Raw genomic sequence first — 19722 nt, 5'->3', positions numbered from 1 at the left:
ACAGATGTGTACCGATGCAGCCATAACTGCTGTGGGGCAACAGCATGAATGTGGCAAGGTTATAGAAGGGTATGTGTGAGGGTGTAGAAGAAGGCGATTGACAAGGAGGGGTCATGTTTGCGGCTACAAACTCTTATTATGAACGACCAAAACCCTATTTCTTCAGCATGGGGTCTGGCATGGATTCACATGCTCATGTATATTCCCGTCGTCCACCTCGGAATCCTCGGTAAAGAAAAAATCAGTTTCAGTTTCGTTTCTAAACTGTCTTTCTACTAATAACCAATCACTGGTCTCTGGGTCATACTGCCCCCAGCCAATGACTGCCCTCTACCTAAGCCCTTTCTCTGGCAGCCATCTTCAGATTTCTACTGCACGTTCAAGTGTTGGGAGTCCTCGTGCTATAGCTCTCGAGCTTCTACTGCGTATTGCGTTTTTTCAGACAGTTTCCTCAAATTTTGTTTTCGGTCAATTGAACCTCAAGCTCCACCGATTCATCATCCGATTAACAGGGACACGTTTTTAGAAGCTTCTATGCCCCTCAAGGGCAGATTTTTGTCGAACTTCACTTTTTGGAGGATTCCAGAAGATTCTTGAGGCCTAACCCGCATGGACATGGCCGAAGACAAGGGAGACTCAACGCCTCTGTTTAGGATCTGCCCAGGATGTGGACTACGGAACGTTTTTCCTGTAAGATTGGCACTCCCGGTGCCTTTACTGCCTACACTCAGACAAATCGCACGTGGAGGGGCCTGTGCGTACAGCAAGGACATGTCTGCCCGCACCGTGAAGGACCGTCGCAAGCGGGTCGCTGAGTGGCTGAAGAAAAAGAACTAGGCGGCAGGTAAGCCCTGGCAACATTCTTCTCCCAAGAGGAAATCTGAGCGGTCTTCTAAGACCTTTGAGTGTGCTCCGGCAACGGGGGCCCAACAGAAGGCAAAGAACTGCGAGTCTGCAGGCACCGGGAGTGCTATTGGTACGGGCTCCTCGGCAGCCAGGTTGGGCGCAGCTTCGCCAACGCCGTCAACCAGGAGCCGGCGCTCTGACTCAGCGAAGAAAAGAAAGTCGGCGCAACCGGGTAATCTTCAGGAGAAGGCCTGATCGTCTCCGACAGAGAAAGCCAAGGGGGAGTGAGGTGCTGACCCTCCCCCCACGGTGAAGGCCTTAGATGTGCCTAAGGTCATGAAGGCCCAGGTTCACCAGGCCAAAGAGTCTATTGATGGAGTGGTGGCATCCCTGCTGAAGGCCCCGGATGCGGGTTCCCAGGAGACATCCACCAAGACAAGAGTTTCCCTGCCGGCCCGGAGGGAATCGTCATTGGTGCCCATTGAGAAGACTCAAGTGCAGAAGCCGTTCATCTCCCCGAGACCTTCGCCCCTGGCCGAGAAGAAGAGGGGGTGCAGTGGTCCAGCTAGACTCGGAGATCTCTTCTGAGGAGCAGCTTTCAGGCCTGACAGTGCCTGAGAAGAAGGGTGTCGAGGCCGGGCCCTATGGGAAGGACCCAAACGAGGCAGATGGTGAGAGTGACGAGGGAACTGACGAGGAACGGCAGGGCGGGGAGGAACCGGATCCCACCCCACTCCAGTCACTCCCGTCGCAACCTCCTCCACTACCGACAGACAGGTCGGATGACATCCTGCAAGCTCTGCACATCCTGTGCACGGAGATACGGACAAGGCTGGCCACGCCGACAGGCGATCCGGAGCCTGGACCGTCGGAGGATCCACCGGCTATGAGGAGACAAATCCATTCTCCTCCACCATACCAACTCTCCCCTGCATCCCCTCGCCGAGGGACGAGACGGAGCCGGATACGGCGACGACAGGTACGGATGACGGCGACAAACAGATCTCCCGTCGCCGATGCCCAGGGCTTCTCTCCCCGATGAGATCGGATCCTTCCACGCCATGATCTCTAGAGCCTCTGAGCTGTTTCAGCTCAACCCCCGAGGAAAAGGAGGGTTTCCTTTATCAGCGACGAAAGGCCAATAGGATGACCGTGCTCTCGGTCCTGCTGTTGGACGACATCTGGGACGAAGGGCTGTCCTTCTTGAAGAACCCATCCTCGACCCCAGCGAAGAGAGACCGGTACGAGAAGAAATACCGGGTTCCAGACTCTGCACCGATGTGCCTTAGTGCACAACCGTCCCCGGACTCAGTGTTCTCCGTGGCGACCAGGAAGAAATCTGCAGGGTCGGCGGCATCGAGTTCCACTTCCCCACTGGACGTCGAGGGAAAGAAGCTGGACGCCATGGAACGGCGGGTCATTTTGTTGGCGGTGACGACCATTAAGGCAGCCAACGCTCCTGCTATCGTTGCCCGCTATGATAGGGAGCTGAAGCTTAAAATCGCCCCTCTCCTGGACTTCCTCCCAGACGACAAGAGGGGGGAGGCCCTTGAAATCCTACGAGGTGGCTTCAGATCATGCCATCACAGTGGCCACGGGCATTGCCGACACCGGGTTCCGCCAGATGGGCAACAGCGTTTGCCTTTGCCGGTGTGGTTGGCTCAGGGTCACTAACTTCCGTCAGGACGTACAGGCGAGGGTACTGGACATGCCCTTCGACTGGGACAACTTGTTCGGCAAGGCAGTGGATGAGTCACTGCAGGCCATCAAAGCAGACACCGAGACAGCCCGTGCCTTGGGCACACTCAAACAACGACGGCCATCCTTTCGGTCCTCCGGAGGCAAGTCCCAGGGTGCCTCCAAAGGATTCGGTGGCAGCTCTTTTTCGTAGCGTAAAGTGGCCCGTTCCTCGTCCCAGGAGGCTGTCACTCAGTCATCGCCGTGACTGGCGATTTCTTCCGCGTTGGAGTTTGAGGAGACGCAGAGGAAGGGTACTTTAGTCCCTTTTCTGTGTTCGCAGCCGCCGCACCAAACGCGGGACGCAACGCTGCCGGGAGTATTTAAATCCCCGCCTCCCGGCAGGTCGTTGCGTTGCAACCCCCTCTGTTGTATACCTTTCGACTCTGGGTCCTTCGCTCTTCCTCTGCACTCCGCTTTGGGAATTACTGAGGAGTTTTCTCCGTGGTTACTTTCTCCGGTGTTCCTGTCACCGGAACTCCGCACTTTCGTTTCTCTCCGCCGCCTTCCCTAGGCGGCGCTAGCTGTGCCTTTTTCTCCGGCGGTCGGTCTCTCTCTCTCTCTCTCACCCTCTTTCTTTCCCTTGCTCTTTTGGGTCCAGACAGCGTGGGGTTTTCTCCCGTGCTTCCCCGCAGTGCTTTCTTGGAAGATTTGCTACCTCCACCTCAGTCGTCAGTTGCTGCCTTCTCCGCCTGCTCTTATGGCCTAGTGCTACCATTGGACTTGGACGTTTTGAAGGCCACTACCTCAGTGTTGGAGATCCTCTGCTTCCTTCTTCATCTGTGAACAACTGGCCTTCTGAGACAAGTCTTGACATCTCTTATCAGGGTTTTTTCCCTTGCGGGTTTTTCCCTGTATTTTCTGGCTTGATTCCGGAAAGGAGGTCACTGTGCCGCTGTTCTTACCCAGCGGCCACTGTGGCTTCTCTCCGTGACAAGCCCACGCACCAGAAAAAAGAGAGAGACTACCTGGCACGTCGAGGCCTGCAAGATACCATTGACTCGGAAAGCTCAGGTGAGGAGAGCGTGTGCACAGGGGAGACTCAGCCAAGGGTACCGTTAAAGTCACAGATTGCAACGCCCAAAGAGTATCACGATGTCAGCTGAGGAACAGGTCCAAGAGCTGTGGAAGGCTTTCCAGGCCATGTCCCAGGAGCTACAAGGTGTCAAGTCTGAGAACGCTTTGCTTAAACAAATGGTTGCGGCTAGGGAACCGACTCCCTCGGAATTGCCACCCATGGCGCTGTCCTCTGGGAAATTTGATGGCTCCACCAAGAAGGTGAAGGTGTTTCTTGAAGCATTCTTGGTTCATTTCACATTCAGACCCCGTACCTTTGCTACAGATCAGGCCCGGGTGGGTTTCCTAATATCCAACATGACTGGAAACGCTCTGTCCTGGGCCACCCCATTGGTGACTAGTGGAAACGCCATTCTGCAGGACTATTCGGGGTTTCAGAATCTTCTCAAGCAGACCTTTGAACGACCAGAGCTCTCTTTTACAGCCTGCGAAGACCTGTTGGATGTCAGACAAGGCTCGCTAGACGTTTTGTCATACATCTCCTCTTTCAAAACATTAGCAGCCGGAGCAGGATGGCCCGAAACAGCACAGTATGCCATTTTCAGAAGAGGACTGAAGGAGGAAATTAAAGACGAGTTGGCCAGATCCCCTCGTTCTCCTACTTTCTCAGGTCTGCTTTCTGCTGCCCTTCATATTGAGTATCGCCTTCAAGAGAGACAAGTTGAACGTCGCAAGCAAAGGACTCCTGGCTATACCTCAGACTCCTCTGTACACGTTTTCCCTGGTCGCTCTACTAACATTATTACCGAAGAACCAATGCAGATTGGTGCCACCACGGCGCCCTTGTCCGCACCTGAAAGACGTTGCAGAAGAGAGAAAGGGCTGTGTGCCTACTGCGAATCAGAGCAACATCTTCTCAAAGACTGTACAGAACTGCCAAGCAAGAGGTCGGGAAACGACTACCCTCGGCGTCAGTAGGGACAAGCGACCGGGGGTCTTCGAGCAATCTTCATCGTCCCTATGTCTCTCTGTCAGTGACCTCTTCCGAATCTAAGGAGGACTCCAGGCTGATGGTCATTCCAGTACAACTCAACCTCGGAAACCATCAGGTGGAAACACTGGCTCTATTGGACTGTGGCACGGCAGGGAACTTCGTCGACACCCTGTGGGCAGACAGGGTGGGTCTCCGTCGGATCCTCCGGGCAGAAGGTCAGAAGGTGGAAGGTGTGGACAGTTCGCCTTTGTCTTCAGGTCCCATCACCCATACCACTGAGGATCTCTCCTTGACGATCAACCAACATAAGGAAGTTTTGTGCTTTGATATTATCAGGGCGGCCCATTTCCCCATCATCTTGGGCATCACATGGCTCCGTCGACATAATCCTCTGATTAACTGGACCGAGAATCAGATACTTTTCAGTTCCCCGTATTGCGCAACCAACTGTTTTTCACTGGAAGGTCGAGCTGATCTTCAGCCAGTCAAAGTGTTTCCCAACAACCATGTGGGTGTCCATGCTTTACCCAATTTCTGCTCTGGGTTTTCAGAGGTTTTTCAGGAGTGCCTCCATGCCAGACTTCCACCCCATCGGCCAGAGGACTGCACCATCGATCTGGAGCCCAATGCCTTGGTTCCATTCGGACGGATGTTCGCTCTCACCCAAACCGAGAGACAAGTTCTTCGGAGATACTTGGATACCAACATGGAGAATGGTCTCATCCAACCTTCAAAGTCTCCAGCAGGAGCCCCTTTGTTTTTCATCAAGAAAAGAGATTCCGCCGACCTTAGACCCTGCATTGACTACAGGGGCCTAAATACAGTGACAGTCCGTGACCGGTATCCTATGCCCCTTATCACGGACATTATTGAGGCGGTGCAAGGTGCTCGAGTTTTTACCAAACTGGATCTTTGCAACGCATACCATCTGTTGCGGATTGCCAAGGGTGACGAGTGGAAAACCGCATTTCGTACTCCTCTGGGCTTATTTGAGTATAAGGTTATGCCGTTCGGTTTGGTGAACGCCCCAGTGGTATTCCAGAGGTTCATGGACCGAATGTTCTCTGACATGCTTTCCATCTCTGTCATCATCTATTTAGATGATATCTTGGTTTATTCCCCTAACATGAGAGAACACATTGAACAAGTACGACGAGATTTGGAGCGTCTTGAGGAAAACAATCTACTGGTCAAGGAGGAGAAGTGCAGATTCGCTGTACCTTCGGTACATTATCTGGGATATGTTCTGTCAGTAGGAGGGATCGCCATGGATCCTGACAAGGTGCACGTTATTCTCGACTGGCCGGCCCCGACATCCGTCCGGGAGGTCCAGAGGTTCTTGGGTCTTTCGAATTACTACAGGAGATTCATTCCAAACTTTTCGGAGGTGGCGTTTCCCATCACCCGTCTACTCAAGAAGACGGCCTATCCTTTCTCCTGGTCCACTGAGGCGGAAGGAAGTTTCTGTCATCTGAAAACCCTCTTCTGCTCTGCCCCGATTCTGCAGCATCCCAACCAAACTCTTCCATTTATTCTGGAGACGGACGCCTCCGCTATAGCTGTCGGAGCTGTGTTGCTTCAGTCTATCAACATGGTGGAGCATCCTGTCGCCTATCTCTCTAAGACTCTTTCTCCCAGCCAACTCAACTATTCTGTTCTGGAGAAGGAATTATTGGCAATGAAATTGGGTTGTGAGGAATGGAGGCACCTTCTCATGGGTGCCCGTCATCGGTTCCTCATTCGCACCGACCATAAGAACCTAAAGGCCTTACAGGACATGGAATGTTCAAACTCCAGGCAGGCTAGATGGGCCTACCTATTTTCGCAGTACGACTTCCAGATCACGTACATCCCTGGGTCTCTCAATCGTCTAGCTGACGCTTTGTCTCGCAAGGATTCTCACTTGGAAACGGTAGCTGTCAAGTCTGAGCCATTGTTCCACAGAAATCGGATCCTAGCCACAGTGGGTTCTTTCCTTCAGGAAGTCAAGGCTGCTGTCGCACAAGAGGCTCCTCATATCTCTTTTTCCGCTGATTCCCCTTTCCAAATCAAGGACGGTTGGGTCTTCTACAAGAGGAGGTGGTATATCCCTGAAGGGCCGCTGCGCCGGAAAGTCCTAAAATGGTGTCACGACTCACGTCTAGGCGGACACAGAAGTGGAGATGGTACGTTGGAACTTATCTCAAGGTCGTTTCTTTGGCCCAACATCAGGAGAGACGTGTTCAACTACGTGAAGACCTGCCCGACTTGTGCCAGAGTCAAATATGCCTTGGGTAAGCCCCTAGGACTTCTCACCCAAGTGGAGATGCCGACTCGCCCGTGGGGACTCATCTCCACGGACTTCATAGTGGAGCTTCCTGATTCTGAGTCATGCACATTTATCATGGTTACGGTGGACGCTTTATCCAAGTTAGCCCATTTCTCTCCTCTTCCGGGACTCCCTTCTGCCACCAAGATGGCAGAAACATTTGCCCGAGATATTTTCAAGCTTCATGGCCTCCCCGACAAGATAATATCCGATCGAGGAAGCCAGTACATTTCCAAATTCTGGACGGCTTTATGTACTCGATTAGGAGTGGAAAGGGCCCTTTCCTCTGGTTTTCACCCACAGACAAACGGCCAAACGGAACAACTCAACGCAACCCTGGAGCAGTACTTGCGATGCTTTATTTCCCAGCATCAAGAGAATTGGGTTTCTCTACTCCCTACTGCGGAATTTGTTTACAACAATTCCAGGCACACTGCCACAGGCCTTTCCCCTTTTTTTTGTACCTACGGCGTTCACCCGCGTTATCTAATGCCCGAGGTGCCCGGTTTTTCCAACTCTCCAACTGCTGAAGAGGTGTTAAGAAATATCAAGGAGGCCAGGGACAATGCATTGCTAAGTTTGGTGAATAGTAGACAGCGGAATAAGATTGAAGCCGACAAACATCGCAGGGAAGCACCTTCATGGAAACCTGAGGACAAGGTGTGGTTGTCCACCAGATTCCTTCCCAGATGGACAAGACCTTCTAAACTGTCTCCACGTTTCTTGGGACCTTTCCCCATTCTCTCCAAGGTCAATCCTGTTGCCTATCGTCTACAACTCTCTCCATCTCTCAGACGCATACACCCTGTTTTTAACGCCTCTCTTCTTAAACCCTACTATTCAGATCCACATCGTCGGCCTCTCAACCGGAATCTTCCTGTCACTGCAGCCGACCAGGAAGAATACGAAGTTTCTGCCATTCGTGATTCTAGGTTTCTTCGTGGTCGGTTGGAATATCTCCTGTCATGGAAAGGTTACCCGGTATCGGAGGATTCCTGGGAGCCAGCTTCTCAAGTACATGCTCCTCAGCTGTTGGCCAGGTTCCATCGCTTGCACCCGGGTAAGCCTGGGTGGTTGCACTCTAGGGGGGGGGGGCATACTGTCATTCGCAGTCACGGCCATCGCCGTGACTGGCGATTTCTTCCGCGTTGGAGTTTGAGGAGACGCAGAGGAAGGGTACTTTAGTCCCTTTTCTTTGTGTTCGCAGCCGCCGCTCCAAACGCGGGACGCAACGCTGCCGGGAGTATTTAAATCCCCGCCTCCCAGCAGGTCGTTGTGTTGCAACCCCCTCTGTTGTTTACCTTTCGACTCTGGGTCCTTCGCTCTTCCTCTGCACTCCGCTTTGGGAATTACTGAGGAGTTTTCTCCGTGGTTACTTTCTCCGGTGTTCCTGTCCCCGGAACATCGCACTTTCGTTTCTCTCCGCCGCCTTCCCTAGGTGGCGCTAGCTGTGCCTTTTTCTCTGGCGGTCGGTCTCTCTCTCTCTCTCTCTCTCTCTCTCTCTCTCTCTCTCTCTCTCTCTCTCTCTCTCTCTCTCTCTCTCTCTCTCTCTCTCTCTCTCTCTCCCTCTTTCTTTCCCTTGCTCTTTTGGGTCCAGACAGCGTGGGGTTTTCTCCCGTGCTTCCCCGCAGTGCTTTCTTGGAAGATTTGCTACCTCCACCTCAGTCGTCAGTTGCTGCCTTCTCCGCCTGCTCTTATGGCCTAGTGCTACCATTGGACTTGGACGTTTTGAGGGCCACTACCTCAGTGTTGGAGATCCTCCGCTTCCTTCTTCATCTGTGAACAACTGGCCTTCTGAGACAAGTCTTGACACCTCTTATCAGGGTTTTTTCCCTTGCGGGTTTTTCCCTGTATTTTCTGGCTTGATTCCGGAAAGGAGGTCACTGTGCCGCTGCTCTTACCCAGCGGCCACTGTGACTTCTCTCCGTGACAAGCCCACGCACCAGAAAAAGGAGAGAGACTACCTGGCACGTCGAGGCCTGCAAGATACCATCGACTCGGAAAGCTCAGGTGAGGAGAGCGTGTGCACAGGGGAGACTCAGCCAAGGGTACCGTTCAAGTCACAGAGGCCTACAGAGGCCGCAGCAAGACCGGAGGAAATCGTCGTCATCGCCAAGGGGCCCAAGGTCGTACGGCCTCGGCGAAGCAGGCCTGAACCAGCCGTAACGTCGGGCCCCCACCCGGCACCCCGGTGAGAGGCCGGCTGGCAAACTTAGTCGGCATGTGGAGGTCCATCTCCACCTGCCCCACGGACACAGTCTGGAGTTACAAAGGAAGTGTCCCCGTTTTCCACCTGTGGCCTGGAAAGAAAAGCACATTCCACAACTGCTTCTAGAGCTACGAGCGATGCTGAAAAAGGGTGCGATAGAACTCGTCCCGAAGAGGCTCCGGAGTGTACTTGCGGTACTTCCTCATCTGAAAGAAGACCGGCGGTTGGCGGCCCATTCTAGATCTCCGCCGCCTCAACAAATACATCAAATCCCAGAAGTTCTGGATGGTCACCCTTCAGCATGTGCTGGGACAGCTGGAGGAAGGAGACTTCCTCTCGTCGCTGGACTTGGAAGATGTTTATTTCCACATCCCCATACACAAGGGACATCGAATGTTTCTGCGATTCGTGGTCCAAGGGCAGCACTATCAATTCAAGGCCCTTCCCTTCGGTTTTAAGTCGGCCCCAAGGGTCTTCACCAAGTGCCTGGCACCGGTGGCGGCACAGCTGTGCCTGCAGGGGATCCACGTCTCCCCCTATCTGCACGATTGGCTCATCCGAGCAAAGTGAAGGGAACTTGCCGTCCAGCACACAGCGAGGACCGTCCGCCTGCTCATGGAACTGGGGTTCTCGATAAACTATGCAAAGTCCTGCTTGGAGCCATCGCAGGTTGCTCGGTTCCTGGGAGCTAGACTCAACACAGTGGCGCGCCTAGCATCACCGTCGGAGGACAGGATAAAAGCCATCCTAGGCAAGGTGCAACGGCTGTTGACCATGGAAATTGCCAGTGTGAGGTCCATCAAGTCCCTGCTCGGCATGATGTTGTCATGCATCTACCTCGTTTGGCTGTGCAGGCTGCGGATGCGGCCGCTGCAGGAGTTCCTCGACGCCCGTTGGATGCAAATGGCAGGAAGCTTTTGAGGACAAGATCGCCCTCAACGAGACATTCCGTTGAGCGATTGGGTGGTGGGGTGTCCACACGCATCTCGCGGCGGGCACAGACTTTGAAACCCCAGCGCATCAGGCGATGGTGATGATGACGCCTCCCTGGAGGGATGGGGCGCACATACCAGAAATCTCCACGCAAGAGGCCTGTGGCTCCCAGAGGAGAAGTCGTTGCACATCAACATCCCGGAGCTCTGAGCCGTGTTTTGGGCCCTCAAGTCATTCCTTCCGTCCCTCAAGTTCAAGGTGGTGCGGCCCCCGCTATCCCCGACAACGCCACCGCAATGTTCTACATTCGAAAGCAGGGGGGCACCAGATCCCAAGCTCTCTCCAAGGAAGCGCAGGACCTATGGCACTGGGCCGTCGCCCAGAGGATGTTCCTGGTGCCCTTTCACCTGGAAGGAGTGAAGAACACTGTTGCCGACTCACTCAGCAGGGAGCTACACTGTTGCCACGAGTGGGAGCTTCGGCAGGATCAGGTGGACCTACTGTTTCGACGATGGGGCAGTCCCCAGATTGATCTATTTATGACGGCGACGAACACTCAAGTGCCAGAGGTTCGCCAGGAGGTTTCCCCAGCCAGGGAGTATGGGGGATTCGTTCTCATTCCCCTGGGACGGCCTGTTTCTGTGATCCCGCTGTTGCTTCTGCGACTCATCAGTCAACTCAGACGGTCCCGGTGCAGGATGATCCTCGTCCCACCGGCTTGGCTGAAGCAGATATGGTACTCGGACCTTCTGGACATCCCCTCCAATCAAGCTTCCGGCAGACGCATATCTTCTCGTCAGGGGAGCAGGCGTGATTCTGCACCACGACCCGGGGTCGCTGAAACTGCAGGCCTGGCTCCTGCAGCGCTGGCGTTTGGAGGATACAAGATCCCGGCAGACTGCAAGAAGGTACTTGCCAAGGCCAAGGCTTCTTCGACTCTCAAGTGCTACTGACATAAATGGAAGAGGTTCACCATCTGGTGCCGTGCACAGAAGGTAAACCCTCTACGGATGGGCCCGCCCCTCAAGTGCTGCCGTACTTGCTGTCGCTGGCCAAGGCGGGGCTAGCGCACTCTTCTATCAAGATCCATCTGGCGGCTATCTCCCGCTACACCAGAACTCTGGGGCGGTCTTCGCTGCGGTTGCATCGCCTGGTTAAGGAGTTCATGAAAGGACTTTTCCGCTCGTTCTCGCGCGGCCCCTGCGTGGGAGCTCAATGTGGTGCTGACTAGGCTCATGGGTCCTCCATTCCAGCCTCTGCATTCGGCGCCTCTGAAATTCCTGTCGTGGAAGACAGCGTTTTTGGTGGCCATCACCTCCGCACTCTTGAGTGGGATAGATCCAGGCCCTCTCCTGTAAACCTCCGTACTTGACGTTCCACGGAACGAGGGTCGTGCTGAGGACGCACCCCTCCTTTATGCCCAATGTGCCGTCGGACTTCCATCTCATCGAGCCCTTGGTGTTACCTGTTTTCTTCCCGTCGCTGGCTGAGAGGCCTTTGTACTCGCTGGATGTGGCTAGAGCGCTGAAGTTCTACGTGGACCGCACAAAGAGTTTTCGGAAGACATCACAGCTGGTTGTGAACTTTGGCCCTGTGAACCAAGGGAAGGCCCTCTGCAAGGCTTCCATTTCCAGGTGGTTCTCCAGCGGCATCACGCAATGTCATTGGTTGGCAAAACAATCGTTGTCTGGTCATCCGAGAGCCCATTCGACCAGAGCGATCGCTGCAACTACGGCGTTCCTGTCTGGTGTGCCCCTGCTGGACATCTGCAGGGCTGCTAAGTGGAGGTCGACGCACACCTTCATGAGATTCTACTGCGTCAACCAGGATTCCAGGGAGGAGTCCAGGGTCGGCCAAGCAGTGCTGCGCAACCTGTTCGCTTGAAGGTGAGCCTGGTGAGGAGGTAAGAGATGCTTAATGTTTAGTTGTTGAAATGCTTGATGTTGAACCTTGCCACCTCCCGTGGTTGTGCATGTGTGTACTGCTATGTATTGTTTATTCATGAGCATGTGAATCCATTCCAGACCCCATGCTGGAGAAGGAACAAGTTACTTACCTGTAAGTGTTGTTATCCAGCATGGGTCTGGCATGGATTCACATGCGAACCCTCGCGCCTACCCCTCTGCGGCTTTTCACTTGGTCCTACTGCCACCTTACGTGCTACCAAATCTGAAGATGGCTGCCAGAGGAGGGGCATAGGTAGAGGGCAGTCATTGGCTGGGGGCAGTATGACCCAGAGACCAGTGATTGGTTATTAGTAGAAAGACAGTTCAGAAACGAAACTGAAACTAATTTTGTCTTTACCGAGGATTCCCAGCCTGACGACAGGGAATATTCATGAGCATGTGAATCCATGCCAGACCCATGCTGGAGAACAACAGTTACAGATAAGTAACTTGTTCCATCTCCCTAGTTCTAAGGGGCTTGCCCTGCATTAACCTAGGAAACTGTAGAAGCCTGTCAGAAGGTCAGTCCGAAAATATGTTCTCCATCCTCTGTCGGAAACCTAGCAATCTAATCCTAACACTTATACCAAAAGTATATAACAAAAGTAAAGTTTGTATATCCTTCTCCATGACTCCCTTCTCCTGGTGTCTTCCTTCAGTCTTATCGTGATAATAATTCTTTCAGTGTTCCTTCAAAGCAGGGCCACCAGGGGAATGATTCACTTCCTGTGGTTTCTTTATCAAAGTTCTCCACAGCAATCCTTCAGCACTTTTACAGAAAGCTTGTATCAGTCCCTTCAATTCTTTCAAGGAAGTAGAAAAGCTCACAGCTTTGTTTGGCTTCCCTTTAACGTCTAGATGATAAATATCTTTTCCAGGCTCCTCTGTGTCTTTCTTGTAAACCTTTTGCAAGTCTACTTGAATAGTATTAATGGTTGGGCCACTGCAACAAGGGAGATGACTCTGATGTCCTCTGCTGGAGCAGTGGTATTGGCTTGGCTACTGCGACGAGGGAGACAACTCCCAATGCACTCTGCTTGAGCAGTGGTATGGGTTTGGCCACTGCGACGAGAGAGTGGACCCCCAGGTAATCGGCTTGACTAGTGGTATGGGTTTGGCCACTGCCACAAGGGCGTGGACTCCTGAGGTACTCTGCTGAGCAGTGGTATGGCTTTGGTCATTGCGACCAGGAAGATGACTCTTGATGCACTCGGGGTGAGATAGGCCTCTTCCCACTGTTCCTGTTACCTGTGCTGCCTTGGGGACACTGCTCTGGTCTCTGCATCGTTTCTGGACCCTATGGTCCACTTTCCAGCGGTCACCAAGTGAGACGGCTCTCTGCTAGCTCTCAGGACACTCCAGAAACATCTTGCCTTTTCACTCTCGCTCCCGCAGAGATGCAATTGCTCCGGCTGCAGCGTTCCGACTTTGAACATCTTAGATTTTATTTGCGTACTCCTGGCTTCCGTGATGAGAACTCCTTTGTCAGTTCTCGCTTTCCTGTTTATACTGTTGATACCACCCTTGTGTAACGTCAACACCATCTGTGAAAGTTTCTTTGGCACTCTTCATGCCATCTTGTTACAGTTCTTGGCTGACTCTTCATCTGGTTACTTCATATGCCTCTCACATTCTTCTTCGTCACAGTAGGTCTTATACTGGTCACAGCCATGGTTTTATAGTAGCACATAGTTCCATTATCAATGGTGGATGAAAAGGTTGACAATGAGGGTAGGGGTTTATTTGCTGTGATGGTGGTATGGAGGCTTTTCCCCAGGTGGACGTCCTTATCCCCAGGAAGGGAGGCCCTCCCTATGAGGTCCTCCTGGATATTACCACCCCTAGGTGTACTATTGGGTAGCGGCCTCACATCCCTAGCCTCATAGGAAAGGGCTCCACCCCACCACCCCCCGGGTGAATTGACGAGACCTGGTGAATCATCCAAAGCACACAATGACATATCTGATGCACTGAACATCAAAGCTATATCAGCACATGCATATGTGGAAACCTCACCCTGTGCTTACTTGTTTTACCAACATAATTTGTTTAGATTTGTTTATTATAATTGGTAAAGTGTGTAAGCCGCTTCAGTTTGATCAGGGACAACTCGCTGCGGTAGCCATCTTAGGCCGGTAAGATAGCACAGCGCGTTGAGCGCTCACTGCTGCGATCTGAGTGTGATCTGCAGGTCGCATGTTCGAATCCCGGCAAGGCCAACTCAGCCTTTCATCCTTCCGAGGTCTAAAAATGAATACCAATTTCGGTTGGGTGATATTGTATGTAAATATGTGCTCTGTAAAGCGCTTTGGATAAGGCGCTATATAAATAACACATCATTATCATCTTACCACTTTTATTGTTGTATTTATTCATGCATGACAAGTCCCTCATATGCTTCTTCTATGCCCCAACCCCACTACCCTAAAATGCAATCTAAAATATACCCTTACCCTGCATCCGCCTCCTGCAAAAAAGAGCAATGAATAATGCAGTGAAATGCCCCAATGAGTTGGGCAGCAACCCCTTCAGAGTGATATATAAGACCAAGCAGAAGAGAAACTGTAACAAAACAAACTTAGGAGTTAGCACCAAATCCATCAACTGCAGTGATGCAAATCAATCCAGCCCCGAAAAAGAAAGTGTAAGACAGAAAAAGGTTTTCCGAACTCAAAAGCTTTTTTGTGACTGTCTTTGAAAATACGCGGTAGAAGGAAAGGCATTTAATCATGTAGCTAAAAAGTACACCATCCTGTTTCAGAATTGGCAAATGCATGCCAAAATGTGTCACTGCCCAAGGAGAGAGCCCATACAAATAGATAAGTTAATTGACAGGCATGACCACTTGGATTGTCAACTTTAACACTCATTACTTTCCTACCGGACTTGACCTGACATTGTGCCCATGATGATAGTAAGAGCAAGTGGTGGACGTTTGAACCTCATCCTCCCTCATATATTTTGTAATCTACACAGATGTGCCAGTTAAGGCTCTACAGATGTTTATTGTGGGCAGAATGGCATCTGATTGTATCTAAAACCTCCATTATCCATCTTGCAGATAGTGTTTGTTTGCGGCTGGTAGCACATGAACTTTAAATACACCACACAGCAAGCAATTACATTTCGCATATCACGTAATGCACGTTGCATGATTCCTGAGCACAAGGCTCCAGCCCCGTGCTTAGCCCCACATGCTGGCTGACCATAGCTGCTGAACGAATACTAGAAGCACGCAGCGTAGCTGTTTAATGTTTACATATTCAATAGCAAAGAGGTCCTTAGAACTACACTAAGCTACTGTACCTCTGTTTGTGCTGCATGAAGGTATCAAAAAGCAAGTCACAGACATCAGATTCAAAGTTCAAAACAAACCGGTTTATTAAATCAAATGTCCGGATGGTAGAAGGCCTAACTTGCCCTATACTAAGGTAGGATTTCTCTACCTGAACAAAACTAAGGAAAGTCTGAGTCAAAGAGTTCATCTTAAAAGTCTGTCTGTGTCCAAAACCTATACTTACCCTCAAAACCTCAGCTAAAAAATGTGTAGGGATTTCATTAATCAAAGAAATTCTGATTAACATAAAGTTCTGAGCTTCTTCCAGCTCTTAGTTTCCTTCTCAGCTCCCCTTCCCCAAATTCAAGAAAGTTCCATACAAGTCTCAAGATTACTTTCTCAAGTTCAAAGCAGTTCCACAAATCGTTGGTGTTCCCATCCCCATGTTCTAAGCAACACAGTTCAAAAGAAAAGAGTCTTGACACTTCATTCTCAAGACAGCATTGGTAGTTCCTCAAATCTCAGGGTTCCCTTCCCCAAGACTTCAACTCAGCCACATGCACTTGTTTTGGTCTTTTCAAAAGTTTAACACAACTTTAGGTCAACCTGAACATCCTTCAGGATTGTTTAACAATGTATTTCGTTTTTTCGTAATTTATTGCTCACTGGTCTAGCCACAGATATCAAACCACACAGTCGACCCATCACAGGTCACGCAACCAGGATCCCTAGGCTCTTCAGCCCACACAGATTCTTCTGCACCTGCCCCTGTGTACAAAGTCACATTCACTTAGCTCTTCTTTGTCAGCTTCTTGGCTTTACCATAACATGTCACACACCGCCTGCCAGTCTTTGGTCTTGCCACACTGCATCAATTCATAAAATCCCTGTTGTGGTAGTTTTATCCATACCCACATGTATATTGTACTCTGTTACACTTGTACTCTTTTTTTGTAGGTTATTTCACATGGACACTTTCCTTCAGGCTGTCATCTGCTATTGTGCCATACCTATAACGTTTTATTCAATTCAGTGTTCAATAGGCTTAATTTCAAGTTTTCAGTCAGCTCAGTATTTAATATACTTAGTTCAGTTTCAAGCCTTCTAAGTTCTCCTCTTATTCACTTGTAACTTTTTAATTTCTACGGGATACAAAGAAGCACTCTTATTGTTCATGAAACTCTCAAACGCGACTGGCCTCTCATTCAAATAATTGTAAAATGGATCGTTACTTTGTTTATGCCCGCAAACCTTCTGTTCGCATACCAGGCTTTTCAATGATGATCGGTACAACACTGCTTTTACTCTACTTTCCACTGCTATTGTTGCATTAGAGATAAGAGTTTGTGTGTACAGCGCTCCAGTGTTTCTAGGATTACGGAAACTCACCACCTTTAATGAAGTGTTCCGCTGACGCAGTGAACCTGGAATGTGACTTCCAATGCTTCCCGCTTCACAACGAGAATTACGTCTGCCTCTCAGGCACTCCAAAGTCTTCCCTCACGTTGAAGTTAAGGAGCATTCCTCTGAGACTCTAGGAGAGTGGTCCAGCACAGCACCACGTCCCGCTGTGCAGCAGCTGCAGCCTGGAGCACGAGCTTCCTCACCAAACACATGATAGGACCCAAACTGCATGGAGTCCTCAGTCCCAGCACGATCTACTCCCTGCTGTTCACCTGGTCTGCCACAGTCCTCACTGCTACCACGTCTCGTCACAATAAGGGTCCCCTCCTGGTCTCTCCCGGTTACATGTCTTTATAATGAATTATTCAATAACGAATGAACATATAAAGAAAGAAAAATAACGACAATAAATAAAATTGTTTTTTAAACATTTTGTTGGGGTTTACACCCCTCACAAATCCCATTTCACATGTCTAAAAACCCACCCCAACAGTTTCCCCAGAAGATGTAACCCTTTACCCCACTGCCACATACATTTTTGTTATTTTTTTAGTTATATATTTTTTGTTATATATTCATTAGTTATTGCATTTTCATTATAAAAACTGGATACCGTCTTTCCCACACAGGCCTCCCTGTTGCTCTATCTGATGTTTTCTGGTTCTATTTGTATACCCCTCCAACCACTTGACAGATTGCAGGTGTGCATTCTCAATTGAACTTGCCTGACTATGATTAAAGGGACTTGTCTGACCCTCACAATACTCTGCAGGCATCTTCCTCGTCCCAGTACTAGAGTGGTGAAATCAAGCTTTAGTGTACATTACTCTCAACCTCCTCTTCCTCGTCCCAGTACTATTAGAGGTCAAATGTGGGAAAATGAAGGGAGAGGTTTTGCAGTAGCCTAGGCTTATGTTGATCGTCAATAGGGAAAGGGGGATACCATGTCTCGCCTGTGGGCTCCCCAATCCCCAAGGACCTTCCTCATAGGCTATCCTCCCTCGCTTCTCCACCCCAGCGTCGGTATCCAAGAGTAATGGCCTTTCCCTGACCACCTAAGCAGCAGATCCAGGGGGAGTAGAAGTGAGAATACCCTTGTGTTTCTCACAGCTGTTTGTTCTTTCTTTTTTTGGACAGTTGTTTAACTCTTAGGATGATAGTCCGCTTGATTGACTTTCCTAAAGCTGTTCATTTGACCATAAATAATTACATCTGTCAAATATTGCATACCTATGCCTTGAATTCACATTCTAATGATGACAACATTTTGGGGGTGCAGGGGCTTTATCCACATTTGTACCTTTTAAATCGATGATAATGTCCTTGCAGTAGCATGTTAATATTTTAAAAGTTTTGTTTATAGTATATCCAGTGTTATTCTTTTACAGCTGTGACTAGTCTGCAAATATTTCGGCAGTTCTGGACAAGAAACCATTTAAGAAGAAAGTAAAACTCTTTAAGTTGTGTATTTGTTATATATTTTCTGACGTTGATGTCTCCGGTAGCAAAAGGTAAAACTAAATGTGTGTGTAAGTGCCCACTGTATAATCTGAGTATGTCTAAAGGACACGTAAAAATATTAAACTCAGCAACAATATATTCTTTTTAAGTAATTGGGTCTTCAATAACTGGTCGAAGTTTACTACAGTGAAAGATCAACATTCTGAGATTAAGAAACTATTTTCTTTTTCAAGTTAATGCAGATACAAAATGTGTTTAAAAATTGAGTTGTAATATATTTCAAGTATTTTTCTATGATTTTTTTCAATTAATGAACCTGAAATAATCTGTTTTTGTGTTAAAGTAAATATACATTTATTTCGGTTGGAACTGGTGCATCTTAAGTCATCAGAGATGTGGATATTTGAAAAAAGTGTTCATCCAATTGTACGATTATGTTTGACTTTTGATTACCCAGTTGTACAGGTCCCTGCTAAAAACAAAGTCTCAGTGTTACTTCATTGGTTTATGCTCATTAAAGAATATTCACACACTGCAGTAATTGGTAATTCTGTCATCTTAAATGTATGTGTCCAGGTTTCAGTATTTGATGCAACTGTCAAGAAGTAACACATGTAATAAGGTATTTACACACAATAGAATCCAGGCTATGAGTGTGCAGTTTGTTACATACAAAGTCTTATACCTTGTCATATATGAAGGATATATCCCTTTTATTTGTGCCATTCAAAGGTAAACTCATGCAACTTTTATTTCTAATAGGCTTGGGAGTCAGTAGTCCAAGCCCATTTAGAAGGCCTTTCTCATTTTTTCCATTTCAGAACACACTGTTCTTTTTTGAACATGCAGCATGTCTTTTTTTATAGTACTTCATCTTGTGAAACCATCTTGACAAACTGCATTGAATTCCGCATTGGGAAGGGTCTGGGGATAAAACGATCTCAAATGTAGGCAGTTTATTGTGAGTTCCAGAATAAATGGTGTCTGTACATTGATTGTAATTGAGACAGTTCATAGTCTCTTTGTGGGGAAGATGTTTAAGTCTTTGTATTACAGAAAATGTGCTTTGTATTTTTAACTCTGGATCTACTTAAATATATCAGTGTGTAAATGGTCAAATGCATTAATTGCACAAGAGACTGTTCCAATTTCATGGAACTTCTCTCATTAGCGAATGTATATGTTGCAGGGAATGCTTTTTGTTTTCAAAAATGTCCCAAAACATTGTTTCGGTATAATAAAAACACAGTGAAAGTGCCCCATTGTTTCTTTGTTTGTCCTTTGACCACTTAAAACCAATTATAAAATAGATGGACCATAAACCCTATGTTGTATAGATGATCAATGGTTTCTTAAGTCAAATTCTCTTTTTTAGTAAATGCCTAATGATTATTTCCCCATAATTTGAGATGTGGGTATCACAAGCCTTTATCAATTTACGTTACCTTTTGGCACTTAAGATCTGAAAATTGTTAGTAATAAATAAAAATTTAAAAAATCAACATGTAAGCACCATTGTATCAAGTGTTACCAATTTGTTATTAACTCAGATGCCCCATACGTTTGTAGTTCGGTTTGAAAGAATTGTTA

The 19722-nt window shown here is 49.0% G+C and overlaps 1 protein-coding gene across 2 annotated transcripts in view; it reads left to right on the top strand.

Annotated features, from left to right (window-relative positions):
- Positions 1 to 19389, top strand: part of MOV10L1 (Mov10 like RNA helicase 1) — a 1432366-nt gene extending 1412977 nt beyond the window's left edge. For both annotated transcript variants that reach the window (XM_069627860.1, XM_069627861.1), the window contains one exon: positions 18060 to 19389. In XM_069627860.1, coding sequence (XP_069483961.1) covers positions 18060 to 18069 — 10 coding nt within the window. In that variant the 3' untranslated portion in view covers positions 18070 to 19389. The remainder of the gene's footprint in view (positions 1 to 18059) is intronic.
- The last annotated feature ends 333 nt before the right edge of the window (positions 19390 to 19722 follow it).

This window comes from Ambystoma mexicanum, chromosome 12 (assembly GCF_040938575.1).
Source record: "Ambystoma mexicanum isolate Mex_15411 chromosome 12, UKY_AmexF1_1, whole genome shotgun sequence".
Lineage (NCBI taxonomy): Eukaryota > Metazoa > Chordata > Amphibia > Caudata > Ambystomatidae > Ambystoma > Ambystoma mexicanum.
Note: the sequence above shows the minus strand (reverse complement) of the source record. Positions and strands in the feature narration are given on the sequence as shown.